The following is a 16676-nucleotide window of genomic DNA, read 5'->3' on the forward strand; positions in this document are numbered from 1 at the left end:
TCAGGCAGAGAAAGAAAAAAAGGAACACCACAGTTATTTGTGTGCTTGGTACTGTACATACATGTCTATCTCATCATGTCACATGTCACCTTGGGAGTCCTTTAAAGTGTACCCGAGCCAAAGCAGAAACAGATACAAACCTAAGGAGAGGGACGTCTCTGGATCCTAGTGAGGCTTCTCTCACTGTTTTTCGGCCCCCCATCACTCATCAGGGCCCCCTTTGAAATCGGGGCTGCACTCTTCCATCATGAGCACGGCCGTGCATGCACAGTAGCGTGGAGTCACTTGTGTAGGAGCGGCTTTGCCTTATTGTGCAGGCGTGGCTATATTTGCGCAGCTGCAGTACGGCCGGGTTTATGACTGGAGAGGAGCGCAGCTCCAATGTGATTGCCGACAAACCCTTGTCAGCAATCTTCTGGGGGTCTGGGGGTCCGCGCTTGGCAACAGGGACTGGAGGACATAGAGGGAAGCCTCAATAGGGACGTATCTGTTTCTGTTTCGGCTCGGGAACACTGTAAAGCAAACCTGAAGTGAAAAAAACCTTATGATATAATGAATTGTACGTGTAGTACGGATAATGAATAGAACATTAGTAGCAAAGAAAAGAGTCTCATTTTTATTTTCAGTTATGTAGCTTATTTTATTTATAACCTTGCTGTCATACTGTCACAGTTGCAGTTTGAAAACCAAACTCTGCCCTTTAACCCATTCAGGTTCCGTCGTTTTCACGTGAGAAATGTTCACCTCCCATTCATTAGCCTATAACTTTATCTCTACTTATCACAATGCACTGATCTATATCTTGTTTTTTCCGCCACCAATTGGGCTTTCTTTGGGGGGTACATTTTGCTAAGAGCCACTTTACTGTAAATGCATTTTAACAGGAAGAATAAGAAAAAAAATAGAAAAATTCATTATTTCTCAGTTTTTAGCCATTATAGTTTTAAAATAATACATGCCTCCATAATTAAAACTCACGTATTGTATTTGCCCATGTGTCCTGGTTATTACACCGTTAAAATTATGTCCCTATCACAATGTATGGCGACAATATTTTATTTGGAAATAAAGGTGCATTTTTTCCATTTTGCATCTATCACTATTTACAAGTTTAAAATAAAAAAAATATATAGAAATATTTCATCTTTACATTGATATTTAAAAAGTTTAGACCCTTAGGTAAATATTTACATGTTTTTTTTTTTTTTTATTGTAATGGTTTTGTTTTTTTATAGTAAACATTTTATTTGGGTAGTTTTGGGAGGGTGGGAGGTAAACAATAGATTTATAATGTAAATGTGTGTTAATTTGTATTTATTTTTCTTACAGGTGTAGTATTACTTTTTGGCCACAAGATGGCGGCCATGAGTTTGTCTACATGACGTCACTCTAAGCGTAACACACGCTTAGAGTGACTCATCGGAGAGGGAACGGCCAGAAAAGGCGCAGCTTCCGAGAGAAGCTGTCGCTTTTTCAGCGGGGGAGAGGAATCAATGATCGGGCACCATAGCCCGATACATTGATTCCCTGGCTACCGAATCCGCGGTTGGGAGTGCGCGTGCACGCGCGCGATCGGCCGTGGGAGCGCGCGGTGGCGCGCATGGTTCCTGGACGTAGAAACTACGTCTAGGAACCAGAATAGGTTAAAGTGTAACTGTGGGGCATAACATCAAAAATCAATTCTTTATTTTTATCTGGTAAACAAGTAATAAGGATGCTAACCAGGCAATCCAAAAGTTAAAATCGCTATTACTTTTCTTGTTGATAAATGATCATTCCCCAGTTTACCTGACTCTTATTTGGTACACACAAAATTTGGCACACAAAAAGGAAGTTGCAGGGCATGCTGGGTTGTCCTTTTTTGCTCCTCTACTTCCCCTCAGACTTAACTAATGCAGCCAGATTGCCTGAAACCTCTTCCCCTCCTGTCCCACCCACCCACACACACACACACACACACACACACACACACACACACCTCTGTTCCTCTCTGATTGGCCAATATTTCTCATGCTGCATTTTCTATAGTAAAGGGTGGGCAAATCAGGCAGAGAAGAGCAAGGGGGGAAGTGACATCAGGATTGGCTTCAAAATAGCCCCCCAAAAAATGGAAATATTTTCTACTGTAGAAAAATCACTAAAACCAAAATGTGGACAATGCAACGCATATCTTTTGTAAATAGAGCAAGTATTTATCTACTTATATATGTTTTTTTTCTGAGATAGTATTGTCTGACAGCTCCTCTTTAAGCTATAAAACAGAGCAAAAATAATGACCCTTTGAACAGGACTGTATTAGACCCAAGTTGGGTCGAATTGCTCAGAGAAGCTCTTTTGCATAGATAACAACTATAAAGGTTTTTTTTAAAACTCTTCCTAAACTTACTGGTAAACAATATGAGACTCTTTTCTTTGCTACGAATGTTATATTTCTTAGCTGTACTGCACATACAATTCATTATTCCATAAATTTATTTTCACTTCAGGTTTGCTGTAACAGACATCTAAAGTGAGTGGGATATGAGGCTGCCGTTTTTATCTCCTTTTAAACAATACCAGCTGCCTGCCTGTCCTACTGATCTTCAGACACTACTACCGATGTGTGATTGAGACAAGCCTGCAGCGAATCCAGTCACACTTCAGTCAGAGCACCTTACCTGCATGCTTGTTCAGGGTCTGTGGCTGAAAGGATTAGAGGCAGAGGATCAGCAGGACAGCCAGGCAATCTGCATTGTTTAAAAGGAAATATATATATATATATATCCCTCCGTATCCCTTTTACTTCAGTTGTACTTTGACTTTTGCCATGTGGTTGCCGCTAATTTTGCAGTCTCCAAAGAGGGCGTCGGAGGCAGAGGTCACAGATTTTATTACACCCGCCACAGAGATACCTGCACACTGCTGGAGCCATGTCCGCTAACAAGGTCCTCATAACTCACTTTTCCTCGCGGCGCAATCAGCGCACACACAGAAAAGGACCATTGATCGACCGCCCTGTAATTAATGGTAATGAACTGCCCTGCAGCTCCGTTTCCAGTCGTTTGCCAGGCGCTAATGAAAAAAAAATCCATAATTTAACGGGCGAATTAAAAGCAGTCACCTTGTACGTTGGCCAGATTCATGTCCTAGAGTGACGGATGACAGATAATTGTTTTTTTCTTCTTCTTTTTTTTGTTCTTTTTTCGGTGTCAGATGATATTAATTTCTGGCTGGCTTGTGTTTTTTTTCTCTGAGGCAGATATTGATGAGTGCGCGGAGGGCATCATAAAGTGTCACAACCACTCCCGCTGCGCTAACCTCCCGGGGTGGTACCACTGCGAGTGCAGAAGCGGTTTCCACGACAACGGGACCTACTCCATTACTGGGGAGTCCTGTGTGGGTAAGCGGACTTCACTCCAGAACTTTTTTTTTTCTCTCCCCCATCACCATAACTCGCCTTGTCTTGTTTTTCTGCATGGCGCCTTCATCACAGATACTCCATCACTGATGATGTGGATTGTTCGGTGTACTCTATAAAGTGCTGCATAAAAAAAAAAATGTTAGTGCTATATAAATGAATGATAATAATAATAACCGTCACTTACACCTTTGACTTTTGTGATAAGTGGCAATTCCCTGGTTGTTAAAGGGTACCTGAAGCCACACAAAAAAATAAAGTTAGATACTTACCTCAGTAGAGTGTAGCCTCTGGATAGTCTGGAGGCTTCCTAGAACTTCCTACGCCTCTCCACTCCTGCCCTGGAACCCTTTTCATGCTCCCCTCAGCATGGCTGCACCACGGCATGCGCAGTAGCACTGAGCCGCTCATGCACAGATTTTTCATTGATGCACAAACGGCTGAGTGCTACTGGTCGAGGGTACCTACCTTGGGAGCAGGAAGCCTCTGGATCCTAGTGAGGCTTTCCTCCATCCTCCTCACCCTCCAGGATCCAGCACTGGCAGGCAGCCCCCAAACACCGGTTATGTAAATACTAGCTGATGGCCCGGGGTTGCCTGGGTATGTATTTGGCTGGTGTTGGCTCAGCCCACTTTTTCTTACCCTAACACACAATTACTCAATCACCTAATTTGTGAGCTTTGCGGTCTTTGGCATCAATAATTTTCATGGAAATGAAACAAATCTGGTTGGCTGTTTGTGGCTCCACCCCCTTTTCTGAATTTGAACCCCAGTCACCCAATGACCAACTGTACCAGGTGTGAGGATTGAGCCATTAACAGTGCAAGAAGGGCAGCAATTCAATATTCTCCTTGAAAATCAATAGGTGAATTTTGATTGGCTTTTGTAGGCTCCACCCACTTTACTGAATTTCAATCCCAGCCACCCAGTGACCAACTGTGCACAGTTTGAGAACTTTGCCATTAACCGTGTAAGAATGGCTGCAGTTTACATTTTCCCAGGGAAAGTTGTATTTGTCTCCACTCACTTTTTGGTTATGGGGATAAAAAGTAATCCTATATGTTATTCCAGGTAATGTACTATGTGTGCGCCAAATTCCATTCAAATACGTTCAGCCATCTTTGCGTGATTGAGTAACAAACATCCAAACTGTTGCATTTATAATATTAGTGAGATATACCTTCCCTGGTCCAGCACAGGCCCAGTAGTGGCTTTCTGATGGGCTTAGGCAGAAACAGACAAGTCTGCGCCTGCGCTGGACAGCAGAAGGTAAATATTGCAGGCGCTACTGCTGATTTTTCGGGGGCTGCCAGCAATGGATCCTGGGGATTGAAGAGGATTTCCCCCTCCCGAGGTAAGTACCCCCCAGGGGCTGCTGCTGTTTTTTTTTTGTTACATATTTACTTTGAAGAGGAACTTTACTGAATGCAACTTAAAGGACCTCTATCATGAAAATCTTAAAATGTTAAATACATGTAAACATATACAAATAAGAAGTATGTTTCTTCCAGAGTAATTACTTTTGTCCTATGTTGCCGTCACTTACAGTAAGTAGTAGAAATCTGACATTACTGACTAGATTTTGGACTAGCCCATCTTCTCTTGGGGGTTTGCAGGGTTTTCTTTATTTTTAAAAGCACTTAGTGAATGGCAGTTTGGCCTCCTGCCGCCTGATGACAGCAGGAGGCTGAAACCGGTCGGGTTGATAGCGGGCATTACGAGCACACTGTACTTTGGAGACGTGTCTGAGTGCCACCTAGGTGGGAAGCGGTTTTAGCCAGTGGGTCCTATAGGAGTTAGGACCCACAGTAGTGAGTGTGACATTACTTCCTTTTTAATGTACTTTGTTACAACAATAAAGCTGGATCAAGATTGCTTGAAACTGAGGGAGTCCCCCGTTTTTTCAGTTTCTTCTTGTTGTTGTGAGTGTGACACTGCAGGAAAAGGAAGGAGGGGACACCCCAGCACCAGTGTGTTATACTGGAACTTCAGTGCAGCAGTCTTGAACTATTGGGTTAACATTTTGTGTTTACAAATTAGCTGCTCTTCCGAGGCAGCCAGCTAAAACAGCTGAGAGATCAAATCACACTTGTGATTAGACACATATGAGGGGAAATTAGACAGGCTAAATACTGTGCATACACAGTGGTTTTCCTTCTGTCCTCTGCAAGAGTTCAGGTCCACTTAAAGCGGAACAATAGATTCAAATTAAACACATTATTTCACTTACCTGGGGCTTCCCTAAGCCCCTAACAGCCGTTCTGTCCCGCGCCGCTCCTCGACGAGCCTCCGTTCTCCCGCCGCCAGCTACTTTTGGTGTCGCTGCCGGGCCACTGCGCCTGCGCGGCACTGGGGAACACGAAGAAAGGATACGCTTGGCAGGGCTGCGCTGGCATCGACTTAGAAGTCGAGGTACAGACTGGAGCAGCGGGGGGGAACAGAGACTCGTGGAGACTCGGCGCGGGACAGGACAGCTGCTGGGGGCTTGCAGAAGCCCCAGGTAAGTGAAACAATGTGTTTAATTTAAATTTACAGGTCCACTTAAACCTGTGACTTATTTAAACACAGAAAACTGATACTAGGGATAATTAATGAGGTGCAGATATTTCCAAGTTTATGCAGTATTATGTACATTTTTATGCATCAGTGTTTTACTTCACCTAACATCTGAAATAATGCCTGAAGAAGGGCACTAGATCCCAGAAAGCTTGCATCATTTAACTCTATTAGTTAGCCATTAAAAGGTATTATTTTTTACAAAACGTTGTTTTTTTCTACCTATGTACATTTTTATGCAAATATATGCAGCTTGAAAATGATCCATTCATTTTAAACCTGGGTTGGGCTTGATTAGTTCATTTTCAAACTGCATATATTTGCATACAAGTGAACATAATCCTGCATGACCTCAGAAAAATGTGCGTCTCATTGTTCATCCCTAATGCTTCCCTTGGGAGAGCCTGTGCATCCTAAAGAGGCTTTCTTTTTCCTCCACCGCGGCCCCTCCAGCGATAGGACCCCTGAAAAGTGGCCTCCTGCTCGGGGTCCGGCAGAAATAGCTGAGCTACTGCACAGGTCCAGAACTGATCCTGCCCGGCTCTTTCCGAAGAAAGCCAAGTGGTGCCAGTGCGCCTGCAGGAGCTGCCGACAAGCTCTTTTTCAGGGGTCCCAGTGCTGAGACAAGGTCCTCCAGCACCTAAGGCTGAGACACCAAAGTGCGCGCCCCTCCATCCCTCCCACCCCAGCCGTCACACATTGACTGCTATTAGACTAAGAGGCGCCCCAGGGCCCCCAACACCTTAATCTCTGGTTATCTGGCTTGCCATGTATACCCTTTTTTTATTTCTCTCTGCTTCAAACACAATAGGGGAATGATAGCTGATTGAGTTGTGCTCCCCCTCCTACACTGCGCCCTGAGGCTGGAGCCTCTCTCGCCTCTGCCTTGGCCCGGCCCTGGCTGTGGAGGTGGACTGGAAAGCCTCTTTGGGATCCAGAGGCTTCTCCCTCCCGAGGTAATACCCCCTAGGCACACTTACGGTGCAGTTCAATGGTGGTTTGTTGGTTCATGAAGGGCGATGTGTAGTGTGCCAGGACATCTGTGCCTATTCGCCTAGGCTCAGGGTGGCTGCAGGGGGCAGATAGAAGCCCCAGGTAAGTGAAAATCTTTTTTTTATAGGTGACTTAAAGAGGAACTCCAGTGAAAATAATGTAATAAAAAAAGTGCTTCATTTTAAAATAATTATGTATAAATGATTTAGTCAGTGTTTGCCCATTGTAAAATCTTTCCTCTCCCTGATTTACAGTCTGACATTTATTACATGGGGACATTTTTACTGTTGGCAGGTGATGTAGCTGCTGCATGCTTTTTTGGCAGTTGGAAACAATTGTAAACAGCTATTTCCCACAATGCAACAAGGTTCACAGACAGGAAACTGCCAGGAGTACCATGGCCCTCAGAGTTTCTTGTGGGAGGGGTTTCACAACAATATCAGCCATACAGCACCCCCTGATGGCCAGTTTGTGAAAAGGAATAGATTTCTCATGTAAAAGGGGGTATCAGCTACTGATTGAGATAAAGTTCAATTCTTGGTCGGAGTTTCTCTTTAAGTTTCCCTTTAAAGTTGACGTTTGGCCTGTATGTGTTGAACAGTTTGATTCTATGTCTGCCCGGAGTCCTACTTTAAAAGCAAGGTCAGAATTACTCAGAACAATCGGATTAGCTCCGTTCCTTTTTCTTGTAGATCAAACAGGCCCCCCCACCTCCCACCCCCACCGCATCTCACTGTCAACACAGAAGCAATCAGTCCGAGCAATGATTAAACCCGGCTCTAATTTCACACTGCAAAAAAAAGGGCGATTGTTACCGAATCATTTTCGGAGGATATTTCACACGCCTTATTGGATTAGAGCAAGAAAATTCCTGTATAATTAGCTGGTAAAAGAATGGCGCGGTCCGCGATGAATATTAATAATCTTGCCGGTATTATGCCTAATCCTGTGTTTCTAGATGCCGCTGTATATTTTATTATTACAGACTTTTTTCTTTCCTGGTTTCATTTTAATGACTTTACAGTTTGTACACTTGTATCCAATTTCCTAATTATTTTGCCGGGATAATATTTAACGTTATTAAACTACGTTTGTACTTTCTGTGCGGCGTCTGTATTACTCATCGCCGTGGTCTCTGAATTTGTTTCTTATTGTTTTATTTTCCATGGAACATAAAAAACACTTTTAGAAGTTGTAATAGTATTAATCACAAGTGCAAACCAACCGAAAAGCATAAATTGTACCGAACACAGGAGAAGTCTTCTCAATGCTTCCGTTACGCTTACCGGAACCTCCTGCCTCCTTCTCCCATTTACTTTGTGCCCGGGCGAAGTCCTCTAGCATCTGGTGGGGCTGAAATGTGAAGGTGGCAAGTGCATGAAAAAAGGGCGCCAGGAAAAAAGAGCCCGGCTGGGTAACAAAATGGCGCCGGTGGATCACGAAATCTGATAACGAAAAGTTGTCAAACGTGGTTAACGATAAATACCATTGTAAAAACAGACCGGAAATAATAATAAAAAGATATTAACGTTAAAAATCGTTTCGTAATTCAACAATACAGCTTAACCCAACCCTACTCTCACACAGAACCCTCCCCTGGTGGTGCCTAAAACTAACCACTCCCTTGGTGGTGCCTAACCCTAATGGAAAGCCCCCCCCCCGGTGGTGCTTAACCGTAACCCCCCCTCCACCCTGGGGGCCTAACCCTAACCGCCCCAGTGGTGCATAACTCTACCCGCCCCCCGGTGTTGCCTATCCGCCGCCCGGGTGGTGCCTAAGCACTCCTCCTCTTGGTGCCTAACCCTAACCATCTCCTCTGCAGAAACACCCATTTACACATAAAAACGATTTGATCATGTAAAAGCTGTACAAACAGAATAATATGACAAACACTATAATGTTGCAATATTTTAAAATGCGGACATACTTAAAAAACTGTTAACGATATTTATCGAGCACCATTTTTTCTGCTTTTTTTTTTGCAGTATTAATGATAATTGGCTTAGAGTCTGTAGCGGCACCTTTTTCTTCCCCCCTAACCCGGCACCCTTTTTTCCTGCTACCCAGGGCCGGATTTCGGCCTAGGCCACCTAGGCCATGGCCTAGGGCACCACAGGTGGAAGGGCACCAAAGCAGCAGAAAGCTAGCAGGTAGCAGCAGCAAGCTTGCAAATGCTGCAATGCAGGGAGATCAGGCGAGCGCCTGACCGTGGTACTCTGCTGCTAGCTGTCTGTGCAGCGGCCACCTTGCTCTCTGTGTTTGTTTGCATTGTGGCCGGCGGCTATGGACTTGGGCAGCATTGGAGACGGAAAGGAAACGGAATGGAGAGATGAGTGACACTGATGGCTGCTGCGGTGTGAAGGTGAGCTGGCTACCTATACTGAAAGGTGCTGGGGTGGCAAAAGGAGTGATTAAGGGAGTAATCTGGCTACCTTTACTGGAGGGAAAGGGGGGCAGAGTCATCTGGCTACATATACTAGAGGGAAGGGGGAGAGGTCATCTGGCTACCTATACAGGAGGGAAAGGGAGGAGGAGTCATTTGGCTACCTATACGGGGGGGGGGGGGTGTCATCAGGCTACCTATACTAGATGGAAGGGGGAGGGGTCATCTCGCTACCTACTGAAGGGGGCGGCTGGTGACAGTGGCCTAGGGCGGTAAAAAGTACAAATCCGGCCCTGCTGCTACCAAGGTGGCTATGGAACCGTTTCTAGGAGTAAGCAGGGCTGGCCACTACCTGGTGTGGAGGGGGGAGAAACGGGCTCAGGCCGAGTTCCCAGTAAAGCGGAGGGGTTAAGTGACTCGCCTCTCCAGGAACAAGCCCTAGACACACGTTGCTCATTCTGTTCCTAGGCGTTCCTTCTCTGTGGTTCCCACATAATTTGTCCTTGCGTCGCCCGGCGATACAATCAGGCGGGTCATATGATGACAGAAGGGTGTTGTAGCCATGGAGACCGGGACCCCTAAGAGAATGAAGACGTTTTCCTGTGCATCCTTTGCTGAATCCTAGAGAGGTGAGTCACTTCACCCTTCTACTCTGCTGTACTCTCTGTAGGATGTTGTTTCTCCCCCTTCAGCCACTTGACCCTAGGCAGTGGCCTACCTCACCTACCCCTAAAAATGGCCCTGTTCTATGGCAGTATTTATCTCTCTCCCCTACAACTGGATGGACTACGCCTACTTGACCAGGCCGGTCGGCCACTACGGAGGGGACCCAAGAAGAATGGCGAGGGGCACAGAGGCTTCGAGGGGCTGGAGGAAGCCCCAGGTAAGTAAATCAGCAGTAGATTTTTCAGCTCATGTATCCTTTAAGGATTTGCTTTTCCTGTTGCTGTATTACACTGCAGATCTGCCATTGTTGTCATCTTCATTGTACTACTTTTTTTTACCTCTGAAGAGCAAAGCACTGCCTTGTGAAACGCACGTCAGGCTTGTGTGGTGAAGGTGTTACATATTGTGACTCTGCTGTGGCTCTTCATGCGCTGTGCATGTTTGTATTTACAAATACTTTCCCGGTTGCGTGGGCGATGCTTTTATTATTGTACATTATGTATTATTTGTGAGCATAATGTGCTGCTGGCACAGCTGCCTGTGTGCGCTTCTACAAATGTGGCGTTAAGATTTGTATGTTACATTGTCTACGGCCGATTCCACAATAAAAAAGAAAGAAATATTGTTAGGTCTGTACTTCTATACTATCTTGAACATGTGTTCTCTGAATTTCTCACATTATATGTACCGATACCTATAAGGAACCTGCTTCGCAGTTCTTCTTGCTCACCTGAAGTGAGAGGGATATGGCATACTTATTTCCTTTTAAACCATGCAAGTTGCCTGGCTGTTCTGCTGATACTCTGCCTCTAATACGTTTAGCCATAAACCCTGAACAAGCATGCAAATCAGGTGCTCTGACTGAAGTCTGACTGGATTAGCTGCATGCTTAATTCAGGTGTGTGATTCAGCCACTACTGCAGCCAAAGAGACCAGCAGGGCTGCCAGGCAACTGGAGTTGTTTTTTTAAAGGATATAAATATAATAGCTTTCATATGCATCTCATTTAAAGGGACTCCGAGCAGTGCAGAAACTATGGAAAGATGCATATCATTTTAAAGCTCTCTTTCTCCTCTTTCCAATGATATATAAACCGCTGCCCTACGCCTTTTAGTTTTCGCTATTTTCGCGATTGAAATTGCCGCGGCCGCGATTTCAATGGCAAAAATAGAGAAAACTAAAAGGCGTAGGCCGACGATTTAGGTGTCGCCAGAAAGAGAGCTTTAAAATGATATCCATCTTTCCATAGTTACTTGTATTACACAGGACGACACTTTCCCCAGTGTCAGCAGCGCCATTCAGCAGAAAAAGTCGCCCTGTGTAATACATGTAACTATGGAAAGATGGATATCATTTTAAAGCTCTCTTTCTCCTCTTTCTGGCGGCACCTAAATCGTCGCCCTACGCCTATTAGTTTTCTCTATTTTCGCGATTGAAATCGCGGTCGCTGCAATTTCAATCGCAAAAATAGCGAAAACTAAAATGCGTAGGGCGGCGGGTTATATATCATTGGAAAGAGGAGAAAGAGAGCTTTAAAATGATATGCATCTTTCCATAGTTTCTGCACTGCTCGGAGTCCCTTTAACACTGTGTCGAGGCATACCGCCGGCTGTCCCCAGGAGTCCCCCAGTATAATTTTAAGTGATCGCATAGCTGTAATAGCTTCAGCTAGCACTAGGCTAGCTAGTATTGGTGGTCCGGCATCCCCCGATTACTTTTGATCCCCCCGATTGCAGCTAAATACATTACCCCCCCCCCCCCCCTGGATCCAGCGATCGGCGCAGCCGCCCTGCACATCTCCGGTCCTCTCTATGGGGAGGATCGGGTCTGCGCATGACGTCATGTGCAATCCTCCCCATAGTGAAGACCGGAGCTGTCCGGAGAGGCTGCGCCGATCGCTGGATCCAGGCTGGGTAATGTATTTAGCGGCGATCGGGGGGGATCAAAAGTAATCAGGGGATGCCGGACCACCAATACTAGCTAGCCTAGTGCCAGCTGAAACTATTACAGCTATGCGATCACTTAAAATTATACTGGGGGACTGTCGGCTGCAAACCCTCCGGCGTGCGTAACGTTTAGGAGGTTAAAGGATACCTGAGGTGACATGTGACATGATGAGATAGACATGGGTATGTACAGTGCCTAACACACCAATAACTAGGCTGCGTCCCTTTTTTTCTTTCTCTGCCTGAAAGAATTAAATATCAGGTATGCAAGTGGCAGTTCCTGTCTGAGTCAGGACTGGGTCAGACTACTGTGTGACCCTCACTGATAAGAAATGACAACTATAAAACACTTTCCTAGCAGAAAATGGCTTCTGAGAGCAGGAAACAGATTAAAAGGGTCAATTGTTCATAGATTTTAGCTCTGGCATACTTTAATGAATGTGCCATTGAGCAAAAACAATACAACAGTAAAAACTGAAAAAGTAGATTTAAATATAAAATAAACTGTGGAATAACTTAAAAAGACATTTTTTAGGAGAAGGAAGATAGATACATGTGTTTATTTCATTAGTTTATTTTCACCTCGGGTGTACTTCAAAAGAAACCTGAGGTGGGAGATCTATGGAGGCTGCCATATTTATTTCCTTTTAAACAATAACAGTTGCCTGGCAGTGCTGCTGATCTTTCTGGTCAGTAGGGTCTAAATCACACACCTGAAACAAGCATGCAGCTAATCTTGTCAGATTTGTCATAGACATCTGATCTGTATGCTTGTTCTGGGTCTGTGGCTAAAAGTTTAAGATGCAGAGGATCATCAGGACAGCCAGTGTAATATTTAAAATGAAATAAACATGTCAGCCTCCATATCCCTCTCACCTCAAGTTCCCTTTAGGCTAGTTACACACCAGGACGTTGCGTTTAGGGGACGTTATAGGGCACATAACGTGCCCCTAACGCAACGCCTGGTGCTCTCTGGTGTGGACGTCGGAGTTGTGCAGCTCACTCTGGCGTCCGTGATGCGTACTCTTGGACGCATGCGGCATCACGTGGTCCCGCCCGGCCAATCGCCGCACAGAGCGGCCGCTTCAGGAAGTAAGCACTGCACGTCACTGAGTGCAATGAATATTAATTAGCCATGTGCCCGGCCGCTCTCCCCTCGTCCCCAACATGACTGAGCATGTGCAAACAGTCTAACACGGCTTAGCCGCGGAGAACGCACAGCATGCAGCACTTTGCTGCGTTACAATGTAACGCAACGTGGGCAGTGTGAACAGCCAACTTGTGTTACATTGCTGTGCGTTGGAGGAGCGTTACAGGCTGCACTAACGTGCGCCTGTAACGTCCCTGTGTGCAAGAAGCCTTAAAGGACACCCGAGGTGAGAGTGATATGGAGGCTGCCATATTTATTTCCTTTTAAGCAATACCAGTTGCCGGGCAGTCCTGCTGATCCTCTTCCTACAATACTTTTAGCCATAGCCCCTGAACAAGCATGCCGCAGATCAGGTGTTTCTGACATTATTGTCAGATCTAACAAGATTAGCTGCATACAAAACAGTCCACAAGGGGTTTTAAAGGAACAGCAACCGTCTTTAATTCTTTATAAATATTGTATCATTTGATTGCAGTCGTATGAATAGGATATCCAATCCCAACACCAAACAATTGACTCATGTGTTGTTGGGATTGGATATCCTATTCATACGACTGCAATCAAATGATACAATATTTATGAAGAATTAAAGACGGTTGCTGTTCCTTTAAAACCCCCTGTGGACTGTTTTGTATATAACTAAGTGATAAGCGGGGTGAAACCGATTGGACAATTTTTATCTGTGCTTGATAAGGTTAGCTGCATGCTTGCTTCTGGTGTTATTCAGACACTACTGCAGCCAAATAGATCTGCAGGGCTGCCAGGCAACTGGTATTGTTTAAAAGGAAATGAATATGGCAGCCTCCATATCTCTCTCATTACAGTAGTCCTTTAAAGAGAACCCGAGGTGGGGATTTAAATAAACACTGCTGGGGCTGGGCGGATCAGGTAGCCGCCATCTCCGCCCCTTCCATAGTTTGTATCCTCATATTTTCATTTTCGTGACTCCTGGGGGGATGAGTTGCTGTTTCACACACAGAGCAGCGTGCAGGGAGGCGGTGAAATGGCAGAGGGAGTGGCCGTGAAGAGGCAGAGCTGCCCAATGGCAGAAGGGGAAGGCCAGCAAGAATGCCCCCAGTGGGAATTGGAATGATTGCACAGCACCCAACAATTTGCACCACGCTTTATAGCTGCAGTAAGCCCCGAAAAACACCCTCAGTATAGGTAGGTAGCCAGGTATAGGTGCCCCAGTATTGGTAGCTAGGTATAGTTGCCCCCAGTATTGGTTAGCCGGGCACTCTCTTCACCTCCTGTTTCTACCTGGTGCTGCCTCCAGACTTCTGCCACCTGAGGAAGTACTTGGCATCATGGGCCTGCCTAAGAAGAGGGAAGCCTCTGGATTCTATACCCAGGTCCTCCCTGCTCCTTCTGCCACTCACTGGGACCACCCTTAATATCGGGGCCACACTCCTCTACAGGCGGGGGCGTCTCTGTACTGTAGCATAGAGCGGCTCCGGCTTACTGCGCAGGTGCGGCCACGCTCATGTCCGAAGAGGAGCCCGCCCCTGAGGTTCCTACTTACTAATACTGGGGGGAGCTCCTGAAAAGGGGGCCTCCGGGGAGCACTATTAAATCTTTGTGGAGACCTGGGGGGGGCAGTTAGCCAGGTCTGATGGCAGTACCATGCAGCGGTTTTGGCATTCCATAGCATAGATTTTAAATTTTTCATCAGATTTTGGGGGCACGCCGGGTGGCCATCTGCTAGTGTATGACTACCTTAAACCACATATTTAGAGATTTTTTAGTTTGAGTAACAAATCTGCCAGAAATCTATGCCCAACATGTCAGATTATTCAAAATTGCAATAGATTTTATCAACAATTATGGATTGGTACGGATTAAAACTTTAGTTAGTTGGGTGTGGGGCAGGACAGGGCGTAACTAGGCCTCACCGGGCCCCCCTGCAGTTTTTCAGAGCGCCACCCCCCTTGGGCCCGCTCGGGATCGTTTTGTGGGGGCTGGAGGGGTGGCAGCATACCGGAAGTCGCGTCAGAGGCTAGCGAGAGGAACGCAGGCTGGTGGAGTGCACGGAAGGTATGTATCTGTTTGCTGCCCGCCGCTGCTCGCGCTGCCCACGGACACTTCTTTAAGCTGGAGGGGAGCGCAGAGGGGAGAGGGGAGAGCCCCGAGGTGAGGGAGAGGGGGGGGAACTCCCCCTCTCCCCGCCGACTGTGGCCAAGGCTTTCCCCTCATGCTGCCACCCCTCCAGCCCCCACAAAACGGTCCCGTGCGTGCCCCAGAGGGAGCAGGGTCTGCAGGCCCTATTGTTATGCCAGTGGGCAGGAGCAGCAATAGATCGAGGGGCCACAGCAATGCACTGCATTAAAGAGAATCTGTAAGGAACAAAGGATCCCTATGGGGCACTTACCTCAGGAAGGGAAGCCTGCGGATCCTGATGAGACGTCCCCCATCCTCCTTTGTAGCCCCGATCCAGAGCTGGCTCTCCAGGAAAATCCGCCGACGATGCACGCAGGAGTAGTAGCGCCTCCAGCACATGGCAATATCTACCTTAGGCATCCATTGCAGGCGCAGTACCATCTTCCCCCTCGGGCTCATGCAGAAATAGCCAAGCCTGGTTGGGTCCACTCTGCTGCCCAGGCAGGAGACATGTGCACAGTAGAGTGGACCTGATTGGGCTCGGCTATTTCCGCAAGAGCCAGAGGGGGACGATGCGCCTGCGATGGATGCCTAAAGGATCGTACTCACCGCCCGACGGCTCCTGCGACATCTCCTTGATGACAGTTGTCAGCGAAGCCCTTCCTGTCGGCGGGTTAAAGCGTGAGGTGCACGGTGGCGTGAGTGAGACTTCCACGATCGCTGTACTTTGCGTGGTGTCGTCAGGGAATCGGATCTCAAAGATCCGATCCGCCATGTCGGTCCGTCATCATCGGCGCGATGCTAGGCGATGTTTGGGATTGTGCGCCTGTACCCACCTTGCGGCGTCATTTGAAAATCGTTGGTCGTCGGGAAAATCACCAGGTGGGTACGCAGCTTAAGGTCGATATTGCCGTCGTCTGCTGTCCAGGAGTCCCAGCGGTGGATCCGTGCAGGACAGGAGGAAGGGGAAGCCTTATTAGGATCCAGAGCCCCCCCTCTCCCGAGGTAAGTACCCCCCAGGGGTTGGTGCAGGCAGCAAGAAGTCCAGAACTGTCCCTATGCCCCCAGTGTTTCCTGCTTGATTATGCAGTCTCACTGTCTGACACTCCTCTAACGGACTAGAACAGACTCTTTTTTTTTTTTTAACAAAGATACTGAACTACTGTTATCAAAGACATTTCCCTGATCTTGTTTTGTTGTGAGTTCCTTGTATGTTCTACCTTGTATGTTAACCAGGGCTGGTTCTCTCATGAAGCAAGGTGAAACACTTGCCTCAGGCGCAAAGATTTCAGGGGCAGCATGTTTGTGCTATGTGTTTACACTGACAGCATACAGTCAAAGTAGGAGGCGGAGCAGGAGAGCGAGGTGAAGAGGTCATTTTTGGGGAAACACAGCTTGTTGTGCTGTGTGAGGAGTCTGACAGTGAGTGAGGAGGGGCGAGCTGGAGAGCATCATTGGGGAAAAGCAGCTTGTTGTGCTGTGTGAGGA

General features: G+C 46.7%; 1 protein-coding gene across 5 annotated transcripts in view; it reads left to right on the forward strand.

Annotated features, from left to right (window-relative positions):
• NELL1 (neural EGFL like 1) overlaps window positions 1–16676 on the forward strand; it is a 1178134-nt gene that overhangs the window by 1048448 nt on the left and 113010 nt on the right. The window contains exon 16 of one of the 5 annotated variants that reach the window (XM_068260436.1): window positions 3239–3379. The exons of the other annotated variants lie outside the window; for them this stretch is intronic. Coding sequence (XP_068116537.1) covers window positions 3239–3379 — 141 coding nt within the window. The remainder of the gene's footprint in view (window positions 1–3238; window positions 3380–16676) is intronic. 5 annotated transcript variants of the gene reach the window in all.

This window comes from Hyperolius riggenbachi, chromosome 11 (genome assembly GCF_040937935.1).
Source record: "Hyperolius riggenbachi isolate aHypRig1 chromosome 11, aHypRig1.pri, whole genome shotgun sequence".
NCBI lineage: Eukaryota > Metazoa > Chordata > Amphibia > Anura > Hyperoliidae > Hyperolius > Hyperolius riggenbachi.